Consider the following 23,560-nt stretch of genomic DNA (forward strand, 5'->3'; position numbering starts at 1 on the left):
GGGGACACCCCCTGCAGCTCTGCCCTGCACATCCTCCCCAGGCCTGGGACAGGCCCGGGGCTGGGTCACATCCCTCAGAGGCTCTGCCACAGATTCCTCACCTCTATCAGCTCTGAATGTAATAAACTTCTCACCTGGAATAGGCATTATTCCATTTGCCCTGTGCACACAGCTGGCACTGCCCTTGGCTCTCCTGCTGTCCTGGCTGTTGGGGGCTGCTCCCAGTGTTTCAATTCCCTTGGAACAGCACAGCCAAGGAAAAGGAAAGGAAGTTCTGTCCTTGCCATTGAGGCCCCACCTCGGGAGAGCCCTCAAATCTGTGATCAGCCCCAGTGCAGGGATTGGCTGACCTCCCTCAGTCCCAACCCTCCGTGGACAGGCTTGTCTGTAAAAATTCCTAAACCTCAGAGCTCCCAGGGGATTGCTCTCCTCAGGGGCTCCAAACAGTCAGCAAAAAATGTTAAAGACTTGTCCTGCCCAGCTTGGAACATCTGTGGTGCTTCCCACGTGGAAACCAGAGCAGGTCTGGTACCCCAAATCCTGCTTTGTTCCTGGTTTTCTTCACTTCTGTAGTTCCAAACCGGATGTTTCGCATGAGCCGAGGGTGAAGTTGTTTTGTAGCCAGAATTCCCTGTACAGAACTGGAATTCCTTACTCGAGGGTACGGATTTGTCAAAGCCTTACATTTTGTGGTGTAATTGCTATCCTTGAACGCCTCCATTTTTGACAAGGGGTGGTTTTATCCTTTCTACAAGATCTGCTTTGCCCCTGGTTGGTGTTTGCATGGAAAGGGAAGGGTGCTGTGAACTCCCTGGAAATTCCCTGTTCCGTCCTGTGGGCAGGAAACCGGCACAGTTCCCCTCTGGCCCTTTTGTTTTCTCACAGCAGCCAAGCAATCCCTGGGTTTGGTCAGCTGGGAAGGCTGGGGAGTGCTCTCCAGACGGGAAAACAGAGCCCTCTCAGGTTTCAGCAGCGAGGAGAGCGCAGTTATGAGCTCATGGTCTGCGCACAGCACAGCTGGCAGGGAAGTCTTCATGAATTTTTAAAGCAGTTCTCTGCCGAGACAGCTCCCAGCACAACCTGGAATTCCATATTCCAAGGTAAAAGCAGCCTGGTGTGGGCTGCTGATCAGCTCCCCTGCCACCTGCTCACACAGCTCCTTTGGCCAGGTGAACTCTGGGCTGCACCAGCGACTCCTGGGTTACACCAGGGCAGGGTTTGGCCCATGAGCTCCACATTCCTCCCTCTTCCCCCTTAGAATTATTTTCCACAGGTAAAGAAGCGTGGAATGGGACCAGGCCTCCTGCCACACACCCCGGTGTGCCCAGGAAGGGCAGCACCCAAGGCAAACATCCAGCAAATCACCCAAACCAGGGAGCTGCCAGTGGGGAGGGGTGAGAATCCCATCCCGCTCCTGCTTCAGAGCAGGGAGGCAGGAATTCCTCTTTGAGCCAAGCCCATCGCTAAAGCAGTTCCCTTAAATCCCAAACACTCCTTGACTCAATTTCATCTGATTTGTGCGTTTTTGTTTCCGTATCACAGTGAAGTTATAAAGGTTTTAAACCCTCAGCGTGAGCAGAAGCAGTTCCTGCTATTGAAATTCATCACATACTGAACTGGTTAAACTGGTGCAGTGTCTGTCCACAGACAGCATGGAATGAGGCACTTCCCAGCTGGAAAACTGCACTGCCCTGTGAAAATGGCCCTGATGAGGACAGGATAGCACATCTGCCTTAATACTCAATTCTCCTACACAGCATCTGTCCCTGATCTCAACAGGAGCCTGGGATGTATAGAACAGAACTTGAGGCTCCACATCAAACCCTGGACACACACTGTTGTCCCTGTCCAGCCCTCCTGGCTGTATCCCAGCTCCCCAGCAGGTTCACAACTTTCCTTGGAGCCAGTTTGCTCCCAGCAAATTTGATTTTCAATCCAGGCATCAAACTCAGCCTCATTCTTGTGTAACTTTGCTGTGTGTGAGCTGAACTTTCCATCTCATCACAACCGGTGAGGAGACTCTGGCCATGCCAATTCCAGATCCAGGGGCTGAGGGAACTGTAAATACCATGGGAATTGGGCTCCCTTAGGCCCAGGCAGTCTGAGAGGAGGGGAGGGATCCTCACCTGCTGCTCCTGCCTTGGGTTTCTACACCACAGAATACAAACAGGTGAATATTTTTCCCTGACAATATTTGAGTACAGGAGTGAATTTTGATGTGACTTCAGTGTCCACCCCGTGGAAATTACTGGAGTGCTTGAATTTCCCAAGGTTTTTAATATTTACAGGGAGTGACTTTGGAGCTTGATAAATATTCACTGAAAGCATCTGAGGATTAAATGGCCGTTATTACTTACACCTTTATTAGTTACACCTTTACTAGTTACACCTTTATTAGTTACTCCATCAGTAGTTACAGGTGGCACCAAGCAGAGCAAACCCAGCTGCAGTGGGATTTAATTCCCTGGGTTTTTACAGCACCCCTTTTCCAGTCATTCACCACAGCTTATCACAAAACCCTCCCCGTTTGTCCTCGTTAGTCCTGAGGCCACTGCGAATTCCCCAGTCTCTCCCGGGGCGTTGCTAAGGGAATGGCAGGCAGGGGATGCCCAGTTCCTGGCATTTTGCTGATCCAGTACCACTGGGATTAACTCCAGCAGGGTCACTGTGCAGGTTTCCCCCTCACCAAAGCAAGGGCAGGGCCTGTGCTTGGAGTTCCTGGAGCTCCAGGAGGCTCCTGGTCCTGGCTGGATGGGGCTTCTCTCTTTTGTAAAAGGAATTTCATATGCTGAGACTCTTTGTACATATTTATAAGGAATTTATTAAAAAAAAAGAAAAATAACTGTTCAATGGCAAAAAAAGGCTCCGAGTTTTATTTCCTCTCTCAGAGGAACTTCCTTCCCCAGCCTTCCCTGCTTTCCCATGGAAATCAACAGGCTCCCAGCAGCTGTCACTGGAATGGAAGTTCCCCTGGGATGTTTTCTGGTCCAAGTGTCATGTTCCAGGAGAAGGTAGGACCATCCTCCCAAAAAACCCCAAAACTTTAAGAATGCAAACCCAACCTTTCCCTTTGGTTTCCTGCCTTATCACCAAATAAAGCACCGATTCTGAAGCAGTGTATCCCACGCTCTCTGTAGAGCTGGGCTCCTACTGACCTTTTCCTACACTCTCCAAACACATTTTCCAGGAGCATTTTGGAAAAAAATTCAGAATGAGAAGTAGCTTTTCAAACAGTTTGAAAGCAGGAACACAAATCCTTGGTTCATTGGCACTGCAAAGTGACACTGAAGCCTTTCAGAAACTCCCTGCCCATGGAATCCTCATTTCCCCTTTTCCTGGTGCATATCCCAGGCTATCACACATCATATTTTTATGCCCAATGAAAACCTTGCTTTCTGCCTTTCTGAACTCTCTCCCCCATCCCAAAGATGAGGGAAGCTATTCCCATTGCAGAGAGCAATGAGATTCCTTGGCTTAGTTCTCCACTTCCACAGGATGCATTTGACAAGGATTTGACATCGCTTTGTTTTGGAAAGTAAAGCTTTTCCTCCTCTGCTTCCCTGAACCTCCCAAGCCAGATTTGGATTTTCCCCAGCTCATGCTCTGCCTCTCACCATTCCTCCTCAGCCACACTGAACTGGTATTTCCAAAGAAATGTGGAGCCTTAATCCTGTTCCCATCAGCTCCCGTTTGCTTTAATCCTTCCCCTGTGGAGTTCCCATCAGCACAGACTCAGCCTCATTCCCCCAGGAACCTCTTCCCGCTGATGGCTCAGGTGGGGCTGTCACCTTGAGCCATTTCCATGGCAATGAGCTGGGAAGATGCTGCTGTTCCAAAGGGGTGGGAGCAGAGGTCGTCTGGGGACAGGAAAGCTCCAGAACAAACAGCAGCTCCTTCTGAGGGCTTGTGCTGCTGGAGAACCTCAGCAGAGACCTCGGCCACAGGGACGGGGTTAATTCCCGTCAGGGACCTCCCTCCTCCAGGAGCTCCTGCTGAAGCTCAAGGTTCTGGTTTTCCCTGGAGAACCGAGGCAGGTCCTGGCTGAGGAGCACAGGGCAGAGACCCTAAGTTTGTGAAATGCTCTTGGTCAGGAGCTGGATTTCCACGCAGACAAACCCAACTTGAGTTTAACCTTCCGCTGCTCTCCCCAGAGACTGGGAAATCAGGAGTCTCATCATGAAAATTAAAGAGGAAAAACATTCCCAGGGAAAGGAAGTGTCATTTCCAGCTTCACTGGTGTGGTCCTTCCCAAGTTCCCTGTGATTTTCTTAAGGTGACAGCATGTGCCATTTGTGGAATCAATTGGAAAAACAGCTGGGAAATGACAGTTCTCCAACTGAAACTTTGGACATGAGGTTCTGAAGCACTGCTTGGGAAGAGTTCTCAGAGGTGCTGTGTAATTCTGTAAAGTTATGGATTCAGGGAATGCAGGGCCAGGTAAAGTGAAGCTCCTCAGCCAGTTCAGCACGTGCAGTCACAGCTCCCCTGCCCTGGACACGCAGTGTTTGTCCATACTAAAAGGACAGGCAAATAGGAAACATCCCAAACACTTTATAACCATGTAAGCTCCAGAAACGTCCTGGAGTTTGCCATAACACAACCCACACCTTCCCTGCCTTTGAGGGTAAAGTTTCTGGCCAGTCACAATTGTTCTGTTGGCTCAGAGCTGGAAGAAAGATTGAAACAAAACCACAAGCGACTAAACAGGGGCACAGGATCCTGGGGTTTTCCAGCTGTTCCTGCTCTGTGCCCTGGTGAGCTGTCCTGCTGTCAGTACACCTGGAAGTGGGCAGAGGTGGTGCCGTCCTTCCAGCAGCGCAGGGTCTCCACGGTGACCGAGCGGCACAGGGGACACGTCTTCTCCCGGTCGAACCACAGGCACAGGCACTCCTCACAGAACACGTGCTGGGGACAGAGGGACTGTCAGCAGCAGCAGGGAGGGAGCCACAGGACGTGGGACACAACCCCCAGTTTGCCAAAGCTGATGGTTTATTGCTGGTTTGTAATAATAGCACTAGAAAGAAACACTCCAAAGGCCTACAACACCTGGGCTGACAGGGTTTCCTCTACCACATTTCCATCCTCAGTTCCCTGAGTTATTGAAGTCTTTACTGAGCTCCAACAACTCCTCTCTTCCCCCTGCTCCTTGCATTTGCTTTATTCTGCTCCCAGTTTCCCCTTTTCCACAAATGTCAGTTTTCACCCCTTATCTCCTCCTCTCATTTCTGCACTGACCCCTCCCCGGATTCTCTCCAGCACACACCATGCAGTCCCAGACTGGAAGGACAGGAAAAGGGCAAGGAGGGAACATGAGGAGCTGTGAGAAGCTGAGAACTCCTCCACACATGTGAAGTCACTCCTCAGAATCCCAGCTCTGCCAAGCAGATCCCAAAGCAGCTTCTCTGGGCCTTCCAGCTCGGAAACATCTGTACAGATGTTCACGGGCTAAGAGGCACCTTTGATGCACAGGACGGCTTTAATTTGATAACCCTGTTATCAAAAGGGAGTATTAAAGCTACCCAGCCTCCCCAAGGGGCAAGTAAAACTCTGCTCACTCTAGACCCAGGATCTGCACTGCCCATTCCAGTCCCTGCCCCACAAGGCTCTGTCCATCCCACAGCCACAGTCACCCCAAGAGTGGCTCAGCTGCCATGATCCAGGGGTTATCCAGGGCAATAAATATCCACCAGGAGCTGGATCAAGACCCAGCAAATGACTTCACAAGTTCCCAGGCTGGCTGTGCCTCTCCCCACTGCAGGAGTTCACTGAAGGAATGCCAGCAGGGGAGTTTTGGGGTCTTACCTGGCACATAAGGATCAGAGGTTCCCTGAACTCTGCCTGGCAAATGGCACAGATGTCTCCTGCCTCACTGCACTGCTGGCTGGTGGCACGGACTCCATAGGTCTGTCAGGGAGAGGAGGGGAAAAAAAAACCCACGTCAAAGGATTGGAAGGGTAAATGTGCACAGAGACACTGCTCTTCACCCCCAGACTCCCCACAAGGACACCGGAGTCGTGTCGCTCTTTGGGGAAGGGGCACAGGGGGAGTCTGGAGCTCTGTGCTCCCTGTTTGCTTTTCCCCTCGAGCTGACTACATCTTTTAGGGCCTCCACTCGCACAGCAAGGATAACGGAATTTAATGAGCTCAACAGGGAGCTGAGAGCATTAATTCAGCATCATTTGCAGGGGTGTTTAGATGGGGGGAGGTATTATTATTAGTGAGTAGACAATAGAAGAAAGAGTAACAGCAGCAGCACCCACAGGCTGCCCACTTTCTCTTTAGATACAGGGGAGGTAAATATTGCTTTTCTCACTGTAACAGATTTAGGGGAAAGAGAAACCTGCTGAGGGAAAATGACCAGCCCAAGCCCAGGGAATAAGCAAGATAAGCTCCAGCAAACTTTGATGAGGTTCTTTTCCTCTACAGTCTTTGATTTTACCCTTTTAAAATGTAAGTCACGGCAGCAGATCTAAATATCAGCCCTGTGGAATGCAGTGCCTGGGATAATTCGTGTGTCAACGGCACTGCACACCAGGCGCCACAAAGTCCTTCCCACACTTGGCACTACAAAGTTTTGTTAGCTCCTTGCAGTTGGATTAATCCCTGTTACACAGAGCTTCCAATCAGACAGAACAGGAACAATTTCTCACCACAGCTGGGGCAGGGCAGATGTCAGAAAAGGTTCCTGACATCCCTTCCAGGAGCCCCCAGCTTGTCCAGCCATGGAGCAGCTTTGTTTTCACTCTGTAGTCCTGATACACGGAGCAAGTTTCAATTTTATCATCCAGCAGGGACAAGGTTCCACCCCTGAGACTGCTCCTCTCCATTTAACTCCTTACCTGGGGGGTGCAAAGGACCTTCAGTGCCTTCCTGACACTTCCCACACGGCCACAAATGTCAAAAGACTGCAAAAAAGACATCCCATTTTAGATCATTTTCACAAAACCTCTGTGTGCGGGTGTGAGTCCAGAAACTCGGCAAACTCTCTCCAAATGGATACTCAGAGGGAAAAAAGTAACAATTGTGCCAAAAAAGATTTCATGGTGATCATGAAATATGTAGTAAATGGGAATTGACACTGGGGAAGGGTGGCCAGAAAAGCTTTGGGAGCAGCTGACTGCAAACTGGGGACTTTACAGGACACAAAGAGAGGCTGGCACCAGGCTGTGCTGGGGACAATTGTCCACCCCACTGAGTAGGGAAGGGCTAAGATGGACCCGTTCCCATAGGAAAGAGGAGGGAACGGGAAAGCAGAAAGGTAAAAAAACCAGGGGAAAACAGTTTGGCAACCTAATCCACTCCATCGTCTTTATCTTCCCTTATCTGCTGGCAGAGCACAGGGAAAGACACTGAACTAAACAAGATGTGGAAAGTACCAGTGCAAGGAACAGCCCTGCATCAGCTGGGGCTGCTGGCCCAGCAGGAGCTTTGTCTGTCACCTGAGGGCAGGGGAGGCTGTGATGCTGCAGGTGCAGAGCTGGAGCAGCACTGCAAAGGCACAGAGAGCTGCAGTTGGCTTTCTGTTGTTTATGATTTTTGGTGATTAAGTGGGCTCACTGCAGGGAATGCCAATGAGATCATCCTGCAATGGATGTGGAAGCAAATGAAGGCACCAATAATGCTTCCAGTCAGCACAGAGAGGGCTCCCAGGGTCCTTCCAGTAATGCTTCCACTCAGCAGCCACCACGTGAGGCTGCCCACTGCCTCAGACGTTCCATCACCTGACAAGGATGGGGATCAGCCCTTTTCCACAGTGCAATTCCCAGATTTTCCTGGTTGCTTTGCTTACAGTGTGACTCCAATGCCTTTGCTCCAATGTCTCCTCTCTCCCAGCCCATATTCCCCTCTCATTTCTTTCCCTCTGCATGTTTCAGAGGTCCAACACCCATTTCTTGCCCATGCCCTGCCTTTTGCTACACCAGCCATTATTTTACAACTGCGTTACTCACAGGGAGTGCTTCTGCTCAGGACAGGGAAAAAACACAACCTGGATGCTCTACTTGTGAACACCTGGGACTTCTCCTCCAAAACCGGAGGTTCATGGCTACACAGTCCATGTGGAACCATCACCACAGCTCCCAGCAGCTCCATGCAACCTCTTGGAAGTGCTCCTGCCCTTTGTGCAGGGGAAGGGGACACAGCCTCAGCCGAGCCCTGGATTTCTTCCAGGAGCACAGAAGCTCTCAGTGCCAAATTGGCTTCTGTGGTTTTTCTAATGTGGTTTGTGGCTTTGCTAATGTGGACTCCTCTGGGGATATTTTCAGTATCTCAGGCAAGGAATTGGAGCTGTAGCTCTGGTGACTGTAAATGGGATGGGCACACCCAGTGCTCCACACTCTGCACTGGGAGAGGGTGCTCCCCCTTTCCTCTCGCTTCCAAGTGAAGTCTTGGTGTGCAGAGGGCTAAACCTAACCTGGACACAAACTGTCCAAAATGAAGCTGCTTTTCCAATCTAGATCACCCTGACACTCCCTATAAAGGCTTCACAGGACAGAAACATCAAGTTAACCCCTAAGGAACTGCTCCCACCTGTGCCAGGGCCTGAGGAGCCTCACCTGGGCTCTCCTCCCACAGCCAACTCCTGGGCCCAGCAGCTCTATTTAAGCTCAGCCCTGGAAGTCTCAGCTCATGGTTGAGCTGGGCTCTGAAAGTACTGGTGTCCAGTTTGGCTGTGCCTTGCTCCAGACCCCACTGCTCTGGCCACCCCAGCACCTGGAGTGACTCCTCACCCTGAGCCTGCCTCATTGCTGGGGCTCTGCCCTGCAGTTGTCAGACTGTGTCTGACCCTGGCTGGGGAGGCCCTTGCCCTGTCAGCTGTAGTTTTGAGCTTGGCTTCCCTTGCTCCAAGGAGCAGAAGTCCCCACCAGCATCTTCCCCCTCTGAGGGCTTCTCCAGGTGTAGAAATGGCATGTGGAACTGCATCCCTTTTCCAGGTGTTATTTTTGCAAGCAGGGACACAAGAAAGGTCACGAGAAATTTGCTCTTGTATGTCTGTGGTCTGCATGCCTGAGCTGCCAAGCCAGAAGGGCAGGGAAGGGCTGGATACCACCGTGGGTCCAGGCAATGCCACCTCTGAAAGAGCCAACAATGCTCTCCCACAGCACGGAGAGAAGAGCAGGAAAGAGCTGAGGATGGAGGGGAGTGCTGCACTGGCCTCACGTACTCCTGTTCTGGCACTGTTTGCTCTGCTCCTGGCTTGGTCTCAGACCTGCTGTGACCAAATCACTTCACTGGCCATGACCTCCTCTGCCTAATTTGCTCAGAAGAACTGTAAAGTCCTCGACAGGAGGGGTTGCATGACCCTATTTCCATACAATACAGAGCTACACTATAATTTAGCATTACTCTGCTCCTCTGAGCTGCTTCCAGCTTGGATATATTATCTATTCTTTATTTTCCAGTCTGCTCCTGCAGAGCCACAGGCACAGACAGGTATCTGGGATGGAGCAAGCCTGGCCTTTCTCAGAGGGATGGACACCACAGCAGTAGAAATGTAACTATTTCTAGACCTCAGACCTGGCACTGTTCTGATTAAATCACACCTACTCGTTTACAACTGTACAGACTCTATGCTCTCAACATTCTTATTTTTGGGGGAACATTAACCTGTCCATCACTTGTATCAGCCAGACCAGGACCTAGAATGGGGCAGAGCTGCCTGTTTTATCCAGGCAGGACTTGGATGTCCCTCTCTCTGCTGCACTCAGAGCTGTGAGTGGCAGAGGAAAGCTTAGAGACAAACATGTAACTGTCTGCAGCCTGCCTTTGTGTGACATCTGGAGCCAGCCAACACCTCTGCCAGCACTGCTCCCCCAAGGCCAGCTCCCCTTCTCCTGCAGCCTTTGCAGAAAGGGATTAACGGAGCAGCAATGACTTCATGAGTCTGATGCAACACTGGTGAGCAGCCTCAGATCCTCCCCCAGCTCAGCAATGCCCACATGCTGGGACAGCAAAATGCCTTTGGCTGTAGCACGTGGGGCCCTCAGCTGCTGCAGTTTCCTGGGCAGGGACAGCCACAACCCAAAGGTGCGTTTGTCCCCTTCAGCTGTGCTGCTTGCCCTGCTCCTGCCACACTCCCCAGGGGTTGTTAATGCGGCAGTGCTCACCTTGCAGAGGCTGTACATGATGATCAGGATTCCGCCCAGGAAGTAGCTGCTGGATGGATCATCTCCCATGATGTATTTGTACCACAGCTGGATGGGGACAAGGGAGCGGAACAGCTGGCTCAGCTCCTCAATAATCAAATAAAACTTTCCCTGCAAGACAACCAGGCAAGTGAGGCATGATTATTATCAGCAAGTCAAAAGGAGAACATTTAATTTGTGCAGGGCTGGTGTTCACTGATCACTGCACTGTTAAATGGTGCAGAGACCATATTCATGAGATGCAGCTTTCTCTGCAGCCACTGAACTCTGTGCCTAGAAAGGATAAATATCCCTTCATTCCTCCATAGGGCTCTGTCACTGACACAGCTATGCTGCATTCTGGAATTTTAAACTTTGCAGTGGGTTATGGACAGGCAATAAATTGTGTATCTGGACAATGCTGCAGAAAAGCAAAGGTTAATATGGGATTAATATGATGTAAATTGTAGACGTCATTATTTGTGAGAAAAGGAAAGCAAGTTCGATGTCTTTGACCTTACACCCCTTCTGAAAGTACAGGGATTAAATGGAAAGTGACCCCAGTCTTCCTGACAACTTTTTAGGTAATCCCAAAGAATCAAATTAATTACGTTTGCCAGCATCCCTGCCCTTCCACTCAGGCGTGCGTTGGCTCTTGGGCAGTGCACAGATAAAGACTGGTGCTGAAAATTAAACCCTTGGGGCATTTAAAACTTGAAGAGACCGAATCTTCCTGAAGACCTCAAGGAAGGAAAGGTGGGGAGGGGGAAGTGTGCTGGCTGAAATCTTCTCTCTCAAAAGAGACTCAAAGAATGGGCAACATCCTTTGTCAGCCTTCACCAGAACCTGAATAAAAGTGTCTAATTTAGGGCCACCCCCAGCCCTATCGAGGGTTTGTTCTGTCCCACGCTGTTTACAGGGACAGCTGGTGGCAAACTGAGCCCAGAAGGATGTTTAATCTGCAATGACATTATCTGGACTGAAAGATTTGGGTTTGTCCTGTCAAAATCCTTTTATTTGCTAAGCTCCTGGAGAAGGGGAAATTCCCCTGGAATTTTGCTGTGTTGTCCCAGTTAGCTTTGTCATCAGTGATGTCATCGCAGGCCAATCACTAATTGGTGAGGTGGGGATGGGGATTAAGTCCTCGCAGCCGGGCTGGCAACAGCCAGCGCCCTTCCCCGGGGGCTCGGGATGAGATCACTCGCAGGCCATCCTGCTGCTCCCAACAAATCGAATCCTTCGGAGAGCTCTGGCACGCTCATGATCTCATATCCCCCGGGACACGAGTGAGGTCACACCAGCGGTTGCTAACGGACCCGGGCTGCTTTCCTGCTCTGCCCATCCCCTCCTCCGCACTAATCCCAGGTGGCATCGCAGAGCAAACGCGTAACAACAACAATCTGGGGTCCTAAATGCGAGCAATTTATTAAATTAGCACAGAGGTCTCTCTCCAGCCTCGTGCTTCGATGCAATCATCGTTTATTTCGGGAGCTCCTGTGGCAGAAATGACAACGCTGTCACCGTGTCCCTCCACACGGCTCTGATGAAAGCTCCCAGCAAGCAAAAGGCAGCAAACTTTGCTGTCTCCAGCTCGTTCCTCTCACCCACCATCCTTCATTGATCCCTGCTTCCCCAGCAGCTGGGCTGGGACAGGTCACTGCTTGCTCTCCCATTGCATCAGACAGAGCTGCTGCATCCAGCACCTCAGGCATCAAGGCTGGAATTCTTCTACAACACAAGTTCTGAGGCACTAAACCACCCGAGTCCACAGCGAGATGTCAGGAAAGCTGGGTCCAAGGCAGCCCCAGAGCACAGACAGGCTGTGGAGGTGGCAAGTGGCAGCAAGTGATAAACTTCAGCATCTAACCACAACTTCTCCAGCCTCCCCACAGCTTTCAGAATCCCCTTCTCTAAGGCAAGTCTTCAGTTTGCAGTGGTAACTGCAGGGTACCAGGATGTTTTAGCAGGTAGAAACTTGGTCACAGCCTCCCAAGAGTGAAGTTAAGTTTTAAAGGATGCATCCCTCCATGCAGCCCCTTAACAGCACCCACCTGACTATTAAATGTTGATAAGTTTAGAGTGATTCCAGCTGGGAGAGAGGAATGCAAGGGCAGCTGAGCATCACTTGAAGAGAACTAGAAAGTTCTAAGTCTTGTTAGGCATCTCAGTGCACCACACCAGCCCCTTCGTTAAACTAGGAAAAGTGCCAGAAAATCCAAAATAATTCTACAAAGAGCTGCTGCAGAAGTGAGGCCCTCCTTCTGAGCCAGAGGCTTGGAAAATGAGGACTGTTCCCTACAATTTCAGCAGCAAAATGCAGATTTCTGATAGCAGCAACTTACTGCAGACAGCACCCATCAGGGGTAAGCACACTCAACATACCTGTCTGCCACTTCTCAGCTTTGTTATCTCTTGGCTATCTAGGTTACATTTTTCAAAGTAAAATCTTTGTCTCAAGCTGCATTTTGTCTGAAAAAATCAGCTAAAATATACTGGCTTTTTTTTTCTTCAAGATTAGCACTGCATGTTATATGAAGCACAAATATAATTATTTCTCCTGTGCATCTGACTTGGCACAACAGCTTGAAATAAGGCAAGACCTGTCTCTGTTAGGTGACTTTTCCCATGTCATAAAAATCCATGTAAATCTGGGAATTTTTTCTGGAATGCACTGTAGAGAGATTGAACAGCTCTCTAAGATCAGCAAAATCTTTCTGGCGAGCCTGTGAGCCAGCCCCAGTGCAGGACTGGACTGTGCACGAGCCAGAACTGCAGAGATTAAATAGGATATTACCTGAAATTATGGCTCCTAATTAGGGTAAGTTAGGTAACAGAAGAAAAGCTCTGCTCTCACCAAGGGTTAAACCTGACCAAGAAGGGAGAAGGGCAGTGCTGGCCCTGCTTCCTCCGAGTGAGTTCTGTGAGAGCTGCTGCTGCTACTGCTGGTATCAAACACTTCATTAGCACACGTGGGGAAGGGCTGTGCTGGGATCTAATTTTAGCAGCTCTGCTGATGAGCCTCAGATACCACATGGTGAAATTTTGATTCCTTTTTTTCAATGCTCAGTTAAAAAAGCAAGTCGATGACTTGTGTATAACCCTCCATTTTTCTGCACCTCCTTCACCACATACAAAGACTGTTTTTATACTTCAAATCAAGCACTTATTTTGAAAGAGGAGAATTCAGCATTTTCATACAATTGCACTCTTCCTTCCATTCATGCAGTATTTCAGTCTGTAATGCACTGCCTATTTTTGCACACTGAGCATGTAACTTCTTGGTATTTTGTTATATCCTCACTACTTGATGGCAGATCTGCATCTGATCCCTTCTTGCCATTTGAGCTCTGCTCAGAGGAGCACATTTCTAAAATTTCTTCAGTCCCTTTACAACATCAGCACTACAGAAAACACTTTTAAAACCCCCTTATTTTCACGTTGCTGGCTGACCTCAGGGACAGCTTTTCTCTGCAGTTTCTAAATAAGAACCTGAGACACAGAAAGACAAAGGTCAAGGTAAGGCTGTTTTGGTGTCCAAGCTCAGATGTCTGGGATCAGACTTTTTATAAAGCCCTTCATTTTATAGATCACATTACCATTAAAAGCTGAACCACTGACTTCATTTTGCAGCTCTACCTACTTTTCTAGGATCACACAGGAATTATTTGGCAAAGGACAGGATTTAATTCTCCAGTGTAGCATTCAACTTGAACTTGTAGAATGTTCTTACAGCAGTTTCTTTGTTTCCTATAAACTTCCCAGTTGCTGCAACAGCTTCTTTCAGTCTTTCACCTTCATCCTTGGGGTGTGGTGATGGAGGGAAGAAGTCTCACAGAAAAATAATGTGGAACAGTATAATTAAAAATTGAATCCCAACCTAGACACAGCAAAGGGGGCACATTGCAGCAGCAATGCTAATTCCCCCAGAGCCTCGCTGAGCCTTCACTGTGCAGCCTCTTTTGACATAAGGCTTTGCCTCAGTGCATGTGTGCCTCCCCACAAGGAAACAGAGAGGCACAGCAAGGATTGACACAGCGAAATTAGAATGGGGGATGCAAGGCAAGTGAGAGAAGTTGCAATGAGGCAACTGCAAGGTGTGATTAGCACTCAAGGGAAGCTCCAAGTCTCACTTGCTCTGGTGCCAGCAGCATTAGGGCATATTCTGAAACAGGGAGATGCTCAAAAAAACTTTGGAGACCTGCTGGCAATTTGGATCAGAGGAGAGCAGGCTCTGCTGAGATTCCAGGTCATGGTGCCAATAGATAAAGTGTTGGATAGGAGCAGTAAACAGCATTGTGGCACGGAGGATGCTGGTGAAAATCCATGCAGGACTAATGAGGAGTAATGTCAAGGTGGGACTAGAGGGGAAAATGAGAATTTTAGTTAGCACACAACACTTTTGAAAATAACATCTTTCATATCTTAAACTGGAAAGTTAAACTGGGAAAGCACTTAAGTGCAATGAGTTGTTTAAAGTTCAGTAGCAGTGACTTGCAAAGCATGTTGAGGGAGGGGGACAGAGGAGTCTCCACTCCTCAGTACCTGCTCTTATGCTTCAGTTAGTTTTTCAATTTTGTAAATAATAAATCCCACACTTCTGACTCTGGGACAGCACATCAGTCCCAGACTGCAGCAGGGAAAAGTCCTTGCAGAACATCCTGGAGTTCCCATGGCTCAAGAGGATCCAAGCTCAGACTGCTGTCCATGAAGAGTGAATGCGTTTGTGAGCGAGCTCCCCCAAAGAGGATCCAAGGTCAGAGAGGAGAGGGGAATGAGAGGATGGGCTGTCACCTGTCTGGGAACACCACTTCAGCCACACTGTGAGGGAAGAGCAGGAATAACTTCCATATTGCACAGCCAAGGACCGGGAACATCTTTGCCTGACTATTTTTTATTAAACATCATCTATGTGCCAGTTCCCAGTGCGTTTTTTACTGCTTCTGTATATTTAGAGGACTCAAATGCTCCAAGAGCCTTTTTTTTTTCCCCCCTAGGACAAAAAAAAAAAAAAAGGTGCAGCTTCAGAAGGAATTTGGAAATTAATGTGCCAGGTTCCATGGCAGAGCTGTACCCATCTATGGCAGGAAACATGATGTGCTCCTGAAGAAGGTTTTTGGTCCAAGGTCCAAGTGCAGAATTTGCAATTGCTGCCACATCCAGGCCAAGTTTTCTCTGACCAGACTTGATGAGATAGTACTTTGAAAATAAAAAGCACTAATAAAACAATCAACTGAAAAAAACAACCAAGCAAATATTTTCAGAGCTGCAGTGAGGGGCCAATGTCAGCGTTCTCCTGCATTTTCACTCTCCTGGAAACGCAGTCCCCTGTAACTTGGCTGCACACCTGTATTGAGCATGCAGAGAAAATTCCTTCTTAGGGCCTTTCTTATGTATCAAAACGTCCTTGGTATCTTTGTCCCCTATAGAGATAGGGATACAAATATCAAAGAACTTGGGATAACAGACAGTTCTTTTTGGTTTGGTTTTCTTTCTTCCTCCCCCCATGTTTCACTCACTTCTCCAGCCCAGATTGCTGACAACAACATGAGGAGGGGATGGAAGACTTGCAGGCACCTGGGATTTCCTAAGTGAAATCTTTGGCAACTGTGTCTTTTTTATTATTTATTTCCTTATTTTGAATTCCACCCCCCTCAAGCTGTCATTCCTTAGCAGTGAAAATGAAAAGCTGCCATTGATGTGTGTACAACAATGGAAGCCTCTGCAGGCCACATGGCTCCTGCAGTTTAATTTACTTTAATTCATTTAATATTGAACCAAATGATCTTATTTGCCTTTTTTAATGGAGAGCCTTCAGCATGCAGGGTGGGAGCCAAGCCCCCCCTTCCAAAGGAATGATGAGCTCAGCTGTTACTGAAACTTGTACCCAGCTCGATGTGCCTGGCACAGCTCGGGAGAGGGAGGGAGGGGCACCTCCAGTCACAGGTATGATCCTTCTCCTGGAAACTCCACAGGCTCCAGAGCTGTGAGGTCAGTCTGATGCTGGGGTTACCTTCATCTTCCTGCTTTTCTCTCCAGTTCCCAAGCTCTTCCTTCCCTGCATTGATCCAAATGTCATCTTGGACCAAAAGTTGCCCTTCCTTTTCATACTAGGAATGCATGACCCAGGTGCTTTGGATGGGGAGAACTGAATGTTCTAACCCAGATTTTTCATGTGTTTACTTTCAATATGAAAAGATGCATCTTACTGATGTAAGCAGAGCTTAGTGCTATTCACTATTTTCATTAATGATCTTGATGGAACAGAGTAATGTACAGCTGACACTAAACTGGGAAAGGCTGTAAACACACCCAAAAGAAAGATTATATTCCAAATTCATCTTGACAGACTGGAGAAATGGTCTGGAAAACAGGGAGGGAATGAAGACAGTCCAGAAGAGGATAGTAAGATCTGGAATTAACAATCTCTGAGAAAAGACTCCAAAAATTGTTGGTGTTCAGTCTACAGACAAGAGTGAGGGGGGATATGAAGACTGATAAATAAAAACAAAAACCACACAGTATTGAGAGAAGACCAAAATCCCAAGGAGAAGCAGGAAAAGCCAGGCTAGCTTTGCAAGTGCCTTTGAACTTCCAAAATGAGGAAATTCTGAAGAGCCAGCTCAGAGGCTGAGTGCAGGATGATTAAAGTTCCCCACACCCCATCCATGGGCAAGTTTTAGGATCTACTGCTGACTGCCAGCAAGAGGGGACTGCAAGGGAGCTCAGGATTAAATCCCTCTCTGCTGAACTCCACCCCTCAGGGCACAGCAACCTCCACTTCAGGCCCTCTGTTAGGGGAGCAAGAGGCTGCTGTTCTGAGTAGTTATATTGGCACAAAAACCTCTCACTACATATCAATACACATCTTGAAAACATCTAGCTCTACTGAGTTAAATTCCTATTTCTCCAGCAGCCTGTTAGCATTAAGTGACAGCCACCCAGAAGGTCATAAACTCCAAGCTGGCCTTCAAGCAGAAATACTACTAGGAGGACATTGGGAAGAAGAGAGTAACTTTGTATCTGGTAAGTATTCACACAGCAGATAGCAAAAAACTTGATAAAAATTTTGGTCAAAGTTCATGTGCCTAAATTGCACTAGAAGTGTTCTAACTGAGCAAAAGCTTCCATTTAAAACCCCTCATCTGCGTGGCACTGTGCTGGCCTGCAGCAGTCAGCTGTGTCGCCAGGCTCAGGGAAGGAGCTCAGCTATGTGATTACCAATTACAATTTCCACGGTGTCCTGTGGTTCTCCTGGAGCTCTCCCATCCCAGGTTGATCTTGCTTAATTTGTTACACCAGATTTCATCCCTGGCTGGCTTAATGGCTGCAGTGCAGAGTGGGGGAGAAAACCAAATCCAGATCTAGTGGTGGGTAACAGCAGCCTCAGGTGTCAGGGGACAGTGAGACCATCCACAACATCCGAAGACAAAAAGGGGCTTAAAAAAAGTGAGACACATTGCTCTCCAGAAAAAGGTATTAAAAATGAAGCATCTGTGCTCTGAGTCATTATAGGCCCTTGACAGATGTGATCCTACCAGCCTCTCACTGGAGCTGCAAATAAAGACCCCTTCTCTTTCTTCTCTCCCGACAAGGATTAATGAGTACTTGGGATGGCTCTCAGACAAGCAAGCAAAGGCTGTGAACCTTTTCCAACACTGCAATTTATCTTGGGAAGACTATTCACATCACTTCTCCCTCCCTCCCCAGGCTGGATTATGCTCTGACCCAGCACATTAATCTCCCAAAATATAATAATAATAATAATAGAAGAAAGAAAAAAAAAAAAAAGCTGGACAATTGCCAGAAATAAATTAATAACCACCTTAGATAGCCCTGCTGTGCAGGAACAAACTGCTCAACTCCCCTGCCACCCATGTCATTTCTAAGCAAAACTATTCCCAGTTTAGATACCCCCTGAAGTGCCCTGCCTGAGACTTTCAGCAATTAATGCTGGTACCTTGCATCTATAGAGTGCCTTTCATCCCAACAGCTGCCAGAAAGTTTCTTTACTGAATGCAAATAATACACATTGCTACATTTGCCACTGAAATGTGGATGCTACATGGGAGTGGAGGAAGAGGCAGCATGAGACATCTGTAAAAGTAAAAACATATCAAAAGGTATTTTAAGAGAGAATGTAGTGTGAAAGTTTCAAGTTAGACCCATTCTACATATGGTTTCATGAACATTTAAATATGTGAAGCATTTAATTAAAGTATTTCTTCACCCATGGTTAGAACTGGTGCTGTCTTTTGTGGCATCTGTAGCTTCAGTTTAACCCAGTCACTTCTTTGACCCAAGTGGCAAGTCAAAGAGACAAATACTTGCAATTTCTTCCCATGACATGAAGAGGTTCCTGCTTTAGAAATACAAATTTAAAGAGATTACTCAGAAGACAGGACTTAAGGTCAAAAAGAGAAGCAGTTATCTGGCTGCTAGAACCAATTCCTCCTCAAAGAGTTCCTACCTCACCTCTCTAGACTTTAATCATTGCTGGTAGTACCGAATCCTTGCTCAGGCCTGTGACAGCTCAAAAACCAAACTTCGATACCCAGGTGACTTTCTGCCAAAGGTTTATCGAGAGATTTTAATATTTTTATTATTCCATCCATATTTGGCACTGGCACAGGGTGCCCAGAGCAGCTGTGGCTGCCCCTGGATCCGTGGCAGTGCCCAAGGCCAGGTTGGACGGGGCTTGGAGCAACCTGGGACAGTGGAAGGTGTCCCTGCCCATGGCAGGGGATGGAACTGGGTGGTCATTAAGGACCCTTCCAACCCAAATCATTCCACGATTCTCCGATTCCACACTGCACATGTGTGGTAAAGGTATCAGATTATCAAAGACAAAGGTTTGTGCATCAAGAAGAGTCTCCTACCTTTGACTTGACAGCGAGGATGATCTTGGGCAGGGCCACGATGAGGCATTTCAGGGCAATGGTGAGGTACTTCAGCACAAAGTCTGCGATGCCTACGATCCACATGAGGTCGAAGAAGTCCAGCCTGTCCAGGCTGGGTTTCAGGAATATAAGGCTGAAAGGCACGAGGCACCACAGCTCAAATACCACTGAGGAGAAGCTTGCTCAAGCTTCTTGTATCCACTGCTGGCTAGAGAGAGCCTAGAAACTCCCCCGAACTTCAGGGAAGTTCTCAAGGGCAAGAGGAGGAAGACACGCAAATTAGACCTGTGGTTCCTGTGGGCCTCTTGACTTTGCTCTTGCCCACTTCTACTGAGGCCAGCAGGTTTGCCCACTATCACAAAACAGGACCCAAACACCTATAAAGTCTGCTTTGGAAGACAGCAATCTCCATAACCTGCCTTTCCCACTGCAACAGAGCCTCTGGTGTGCTGATAGTGCCCTTAGTGCACAGGCTTGCTCCATGGGATCTGGGTGTAAAAGCTTGTCCTGGAAGTCCTGCTCAGAACAGTTCTGGTTCCCTGGGGAAGTGAACACCCCCACAGCCTCTGAGGCTCGTTTGCCACAGGGGCACAGTCCCTAAAGCTACTTGTGGACATGAAACAAAGTGGTGACACAGGAAACTCTGTACCAGACACAGCAGAAAGGTCAGAACTTCACATGTGTCATGCTCTGACAGTGGCCACTGCCTGAAGCAGAACAAGAGCTGGGCTCTGTTAATACTCTTACCTGAACCAACGGTCCAAAAAAGTGATGCCCCTTACATAATGTCATTTACTGGGCTGAACATTTGCTGTTTAAAAAAGTGGAATCTGGGACAGCAGAATTTCATCCAGCAATGTGCAGGAGCTACTGACTTGAGCAATAATGAGAACAAGACCCTTCTCAGGCTGAAAAAACAGGATTCACCTTCAGGGTATCTACCTGCTAAAGCCTCATGGTAGAAAGCAAAAACTAAACAGGAAAAAAAAAAGCAAAGTAAAGTAACCAACCCAACATGAAAAGCCTGAACATGAATTTAAAATACTCACAACACTGGCACAGCACAACAGGTAAAATTACACCCTAAAAACAGAAACAGAATCAGAGACTTTACTACTATTCGTGCACTAGAAACAAGAAAAAAAAAATCAGGAAATGAAAAATAAGCCAGAAGGAAACAAAACTGAAGCAGCCATTTCTAATTTGACAAGCCTGGGTTGTAAACAGTCCCAGGTCCCCACACAGCAAGCAAGAGATCCACCACCCTGAGCATGACACCACTGCAGCACTCAGGAACAGGGCTTTTCATGGAGGTGTGGCCCAGCCTGTCCACTGGTCACAAGCCATGCTCTAAACTGTCTGTAGGATGGCCCCAAATTGCTAAAACCCCTTTATTTTAGACGATCTAGCCTTTATTTTAAACTAGACCCATTCATGCTTTTAACCTTGACCACCTTCTTAGAGACACACTGTTACCCTGTGGTGCAAACAAATATCACTTCCACACCTTTCTGCCATTCCTGTTCCTTCCTTTCCACTCCCTCCCACAAGCTCCATACAGTGAATCCCATGGCTTGGCCTCCCATCCAGACCCACACATTCAAGCCCTGCAGCTCTCCCCCTTTCTCTGCTTCCTATCTGTCATTATTCCTATCTGCTTTATAATAAGCAGGGACAGTGCTGAACCAAATCCATTCGTACAGACCTTCCTGTATTTGAGAACTAATTTAGCCAGGATTTGAAAGGCAAGGCTATCTTAACTACCTCAGATCCAAGTGCCTCCAAGCTCTGAGAACACTGGAGTAAAACACTGCTATTTCTTTTCCTGACCTAGACTCAAAGCTTGATAGACTATTATAGGAAGAGGAAAATCAGTGGGTCAATTCCTTATCTGCCTCTGACACCTGCACTTTATGTTCAGTTGCAGTGGTCAAAATGGGAATTCAGAGGTCCCTCTTGAAAAGGATCCACCGTGTTTTGATATCATCACACTCTGGCCCATTTATACACTGCGTATGCCCTTTATTGATAGGAGCACAAGCCACTGGTAAAGTGGCACACACATTCTTTTCCTGCACTGAAAGGTATTACAAAGATGTAACAAAGACAGCAGATCCTTTAGGCACACACACTTCCTCCCAAAGTGCGGGGAAAGGGGGGTTTCCCTCTTCTCCTCCCTGGAAATTATCACCTGCTTCCATCCTGTACAACGTAAATTTTGCCTACCTGTTGTAAAGCTGCTGAGAGCTGAATGTGTAAAGCAAGTACAGGGTGTTTCCAGTGAGAAAGGCCAGGATCCAGAAGACAACCAACACTGATCTCTTCTCCTGAGCAAGGAAAAGCAGCAGAGTTACTTCAACTCGAAATCTCAAGACTTGAGCTGAGCCTTCAACTGCTGAAAAATCCAACCCAGGGGATGCAAATATGTACCAAAGAGTTCAGTAATTAGTTTATTCTCACAGGACTAAGAAGTAGTCTGCTAGGTAAGGACATATATAAACACAAGCAGAAATGCCTCTCACTCAGTTAACCTTTTCAATGAGGTAACTTTAGAGAAATTAATTAAAATAAGCTGGTGAAAACAACAGCCTTACTTGCAGAATGCATCTTCAAAGTTGGGATCTTTCTTGGGACATCTAAAATCTTCTGATATTTAAAATGCAGTATGACAAGCAGATTAAAAAAAGTCCATTCCACATATTGTCCTAAATTCTGAGCTGTCACCTGGTTGGAGTGACAATTCAAGGGGTCAAAAGGATCAAAGGGGTGTTTTAGAAATAGATCCAAAGTCACTCAGTGGAAGGCTTAGCTAAATCAAACCTACCCCATCACTACAGGCAGCACATCTGGGTGTTATCCTAAAGCATTTTGGAACGTGCATTTTTGATTGACGAAATAATTAAAGGTCAAAAGAAGTGGAAATTTTGCATTTCAAAATACATGGAATGTTACAGACAGAAGCTGGATGGCAGAAGATACTGTCCTGCGTCTCGGCCCTCAGTAAGTTTTGGGGAGTAAATTTTATTCCTGAGAGGAAAACATCCACCATTTTTCTGCTGGGCTGATTTACTAAGAAGGGAGGTCTCTAGCTGTTCAACAGCCAGGACTGTTAAGATGAGATTTAAAGCAGGCAGATTAAGGGGCACACTGCTGGAAGGACAGAGGTGCAGAGTGCAAGGCAACAGCAATCTGTTACTGGACTGTGCCATTTATCTGTTCATTCAGCATTGGATCACATTGATTCCACTGCTGCTGGTAGATACAAGTATGCACCTGTGAAACTCATGTAATTTTAACAAAAAAGCAATTCTAGCCTTGTGCTTTTAGTGCTGTTGAACTGTTCTCCTGACACAGAAGGTGAGAAGACCTGAAAAGATCTGCTGGTTTCTTTATATTCTAAGCATATTATGCACAGAGCATTATAAAGCCACTAGCAAGCAATACATCTACGAAATCTTTCAGCTGAACATCTCAAAACATTATCTAAATGCTAATAAGTTAAATCTCATCATTAACAAGTCAAATAGGCTTCAGCATCTCTGCTGTACATAATGGGAAACCAAGGTGCAGAGAAGTGCTGGAATAGGCACTGCCAAACAAAGGCAGAGGGAGATGCAGATTACAACATCCCTGACCTGTCCTCTGTTTGTTTGACTATGCCACACTTTCACAAAAAAGCAGGAGAGAAACTGTGGGAGAGCATCCATGGGGAGAAGAGGAAGAAGACAGATCTGTCCACAAATAAATGCACTCAGCCCTACACTGCAATTAAAGGGTCAACACGGATGATATTTTGTGCATGGAAAATGTTTCCTGGGAACATAAGAAGGTAAAATGCTGAACTCACCTTCAAAGCAACCTGTTCTCGGAGAGTGGAGTTGGCGTAGGCAAAGGTGCTGGCCATGCCAATGCACACAGCAATTCCTGCAGGGAAAGGCTCTGTCAGAGTGTAACTGCTGCTGCTGTTTGACTTGATTTCACAACTGCCAGCAAGACAAGAGCCTCACCCCTCTGATCTCTTCTGCACTACACAGAAATCTTTGCTATCACCAGTGTAAGCTCTCCTCATCTCTCCTAGAGAGAGCTCTGAGGGAGAAGCCTTGGTAACATCCTCAGCCTCACAGGAACGTCAAGGAGAAATCAGGAAAAGGAACAGAACTGGTACGCACAGGAAACAGATGGATCTGACCCAGATGAAAACAGCTTGGACTGAAAGTAGGGTGAATTTATCACATGCATTATCCCATGCATTTGAATATGTTCCCTTCATGCTAGACTCCATCTGGACACTGCCACATGGATAAATGTATCAGACATCACAGCCTGATAAAGCCTCCTCTAAACTCTCTAAACACAGTTCAAAAAGGATGGATGCTCACCAAGCTTGTGCTGGAAACAAACTTTAGCCAGGAGGATCAAGATGAAGGGAAGTCCCTTCTGCAGCCAACCAATCACAGCTTTTAGCTCAGAAAGAGCTGGGGCTGGAGTTCCAGCCTGTTCCTCAGTGCCCTCCTCAGCGTGCCCGTGCCGGTCCCCCCC

General features: G+C 47.6%; 1 protein-coding gene across 1 annotated transcript in view; it reads right to left on the reverse strand.

Moving 5' to 3' along the window:
- Window positions 1-2,329: 2,329 nt before the first annotated feature.
- The window catches only part of LOC121660468 (RING finger and transmembrane domain-containing protein 2-like), a gene marked incomplete at its 5' end in the record, with an annotated part of 21,997 nt that continues 766 nt past the window's right edge, over window positions 2,330-23,560 (reverse strand). Inside the window, 8 exons of the mRNA XM_042019830.1 lie at window positions 2,330-4,905; window positions 5,803-5,904; window positions 6,840-6,905; window positions 10,107-10,256; window positions 19,001-19,154; window positions 21,248-21,348; window positions 22,869-22,945; window positions 23,401-23,558. Coding sequence (XP_041875764.1) covers window positions 4,771-4,905; window positions 5,803-5,904; window positions 6,840-6,905; window positions 10,107-10,256; window positions 19,001-19,154; window positions 21,248-21,348; window positions 22,869-22,945; window positions 23,401-23,558 — 943 coding nt within the window. The remainder of the gene's footprint in view (window positions 4,906-5,802; window positions 5,905-6,839; window positions 6,906-10,106; window positions 10,257-19,000; window positions 19,155-21,247; window positions 21,349-22,868; window positions 22,946-23,400; window positions 23,559-23,560) is intronic.

The sequence above is a fragment of the Corvus kubaryi genome, unplaced genomic scaffold (genome assembly GCF_017639235.1).
Source record: "Corvus kubaryi isolate FWS band 111438036 unplaced genomic scaffold, C.kubaryi_AGA036_p1.0 36169, whole genome shotgun sequence".
Taxonomy (NCBI): domain Eukaryota; kingdom Metazoa; phylum Chordata; class Aves; order Passeriformes; family Corvidae; genus Corvus; species Corvus kubaryi.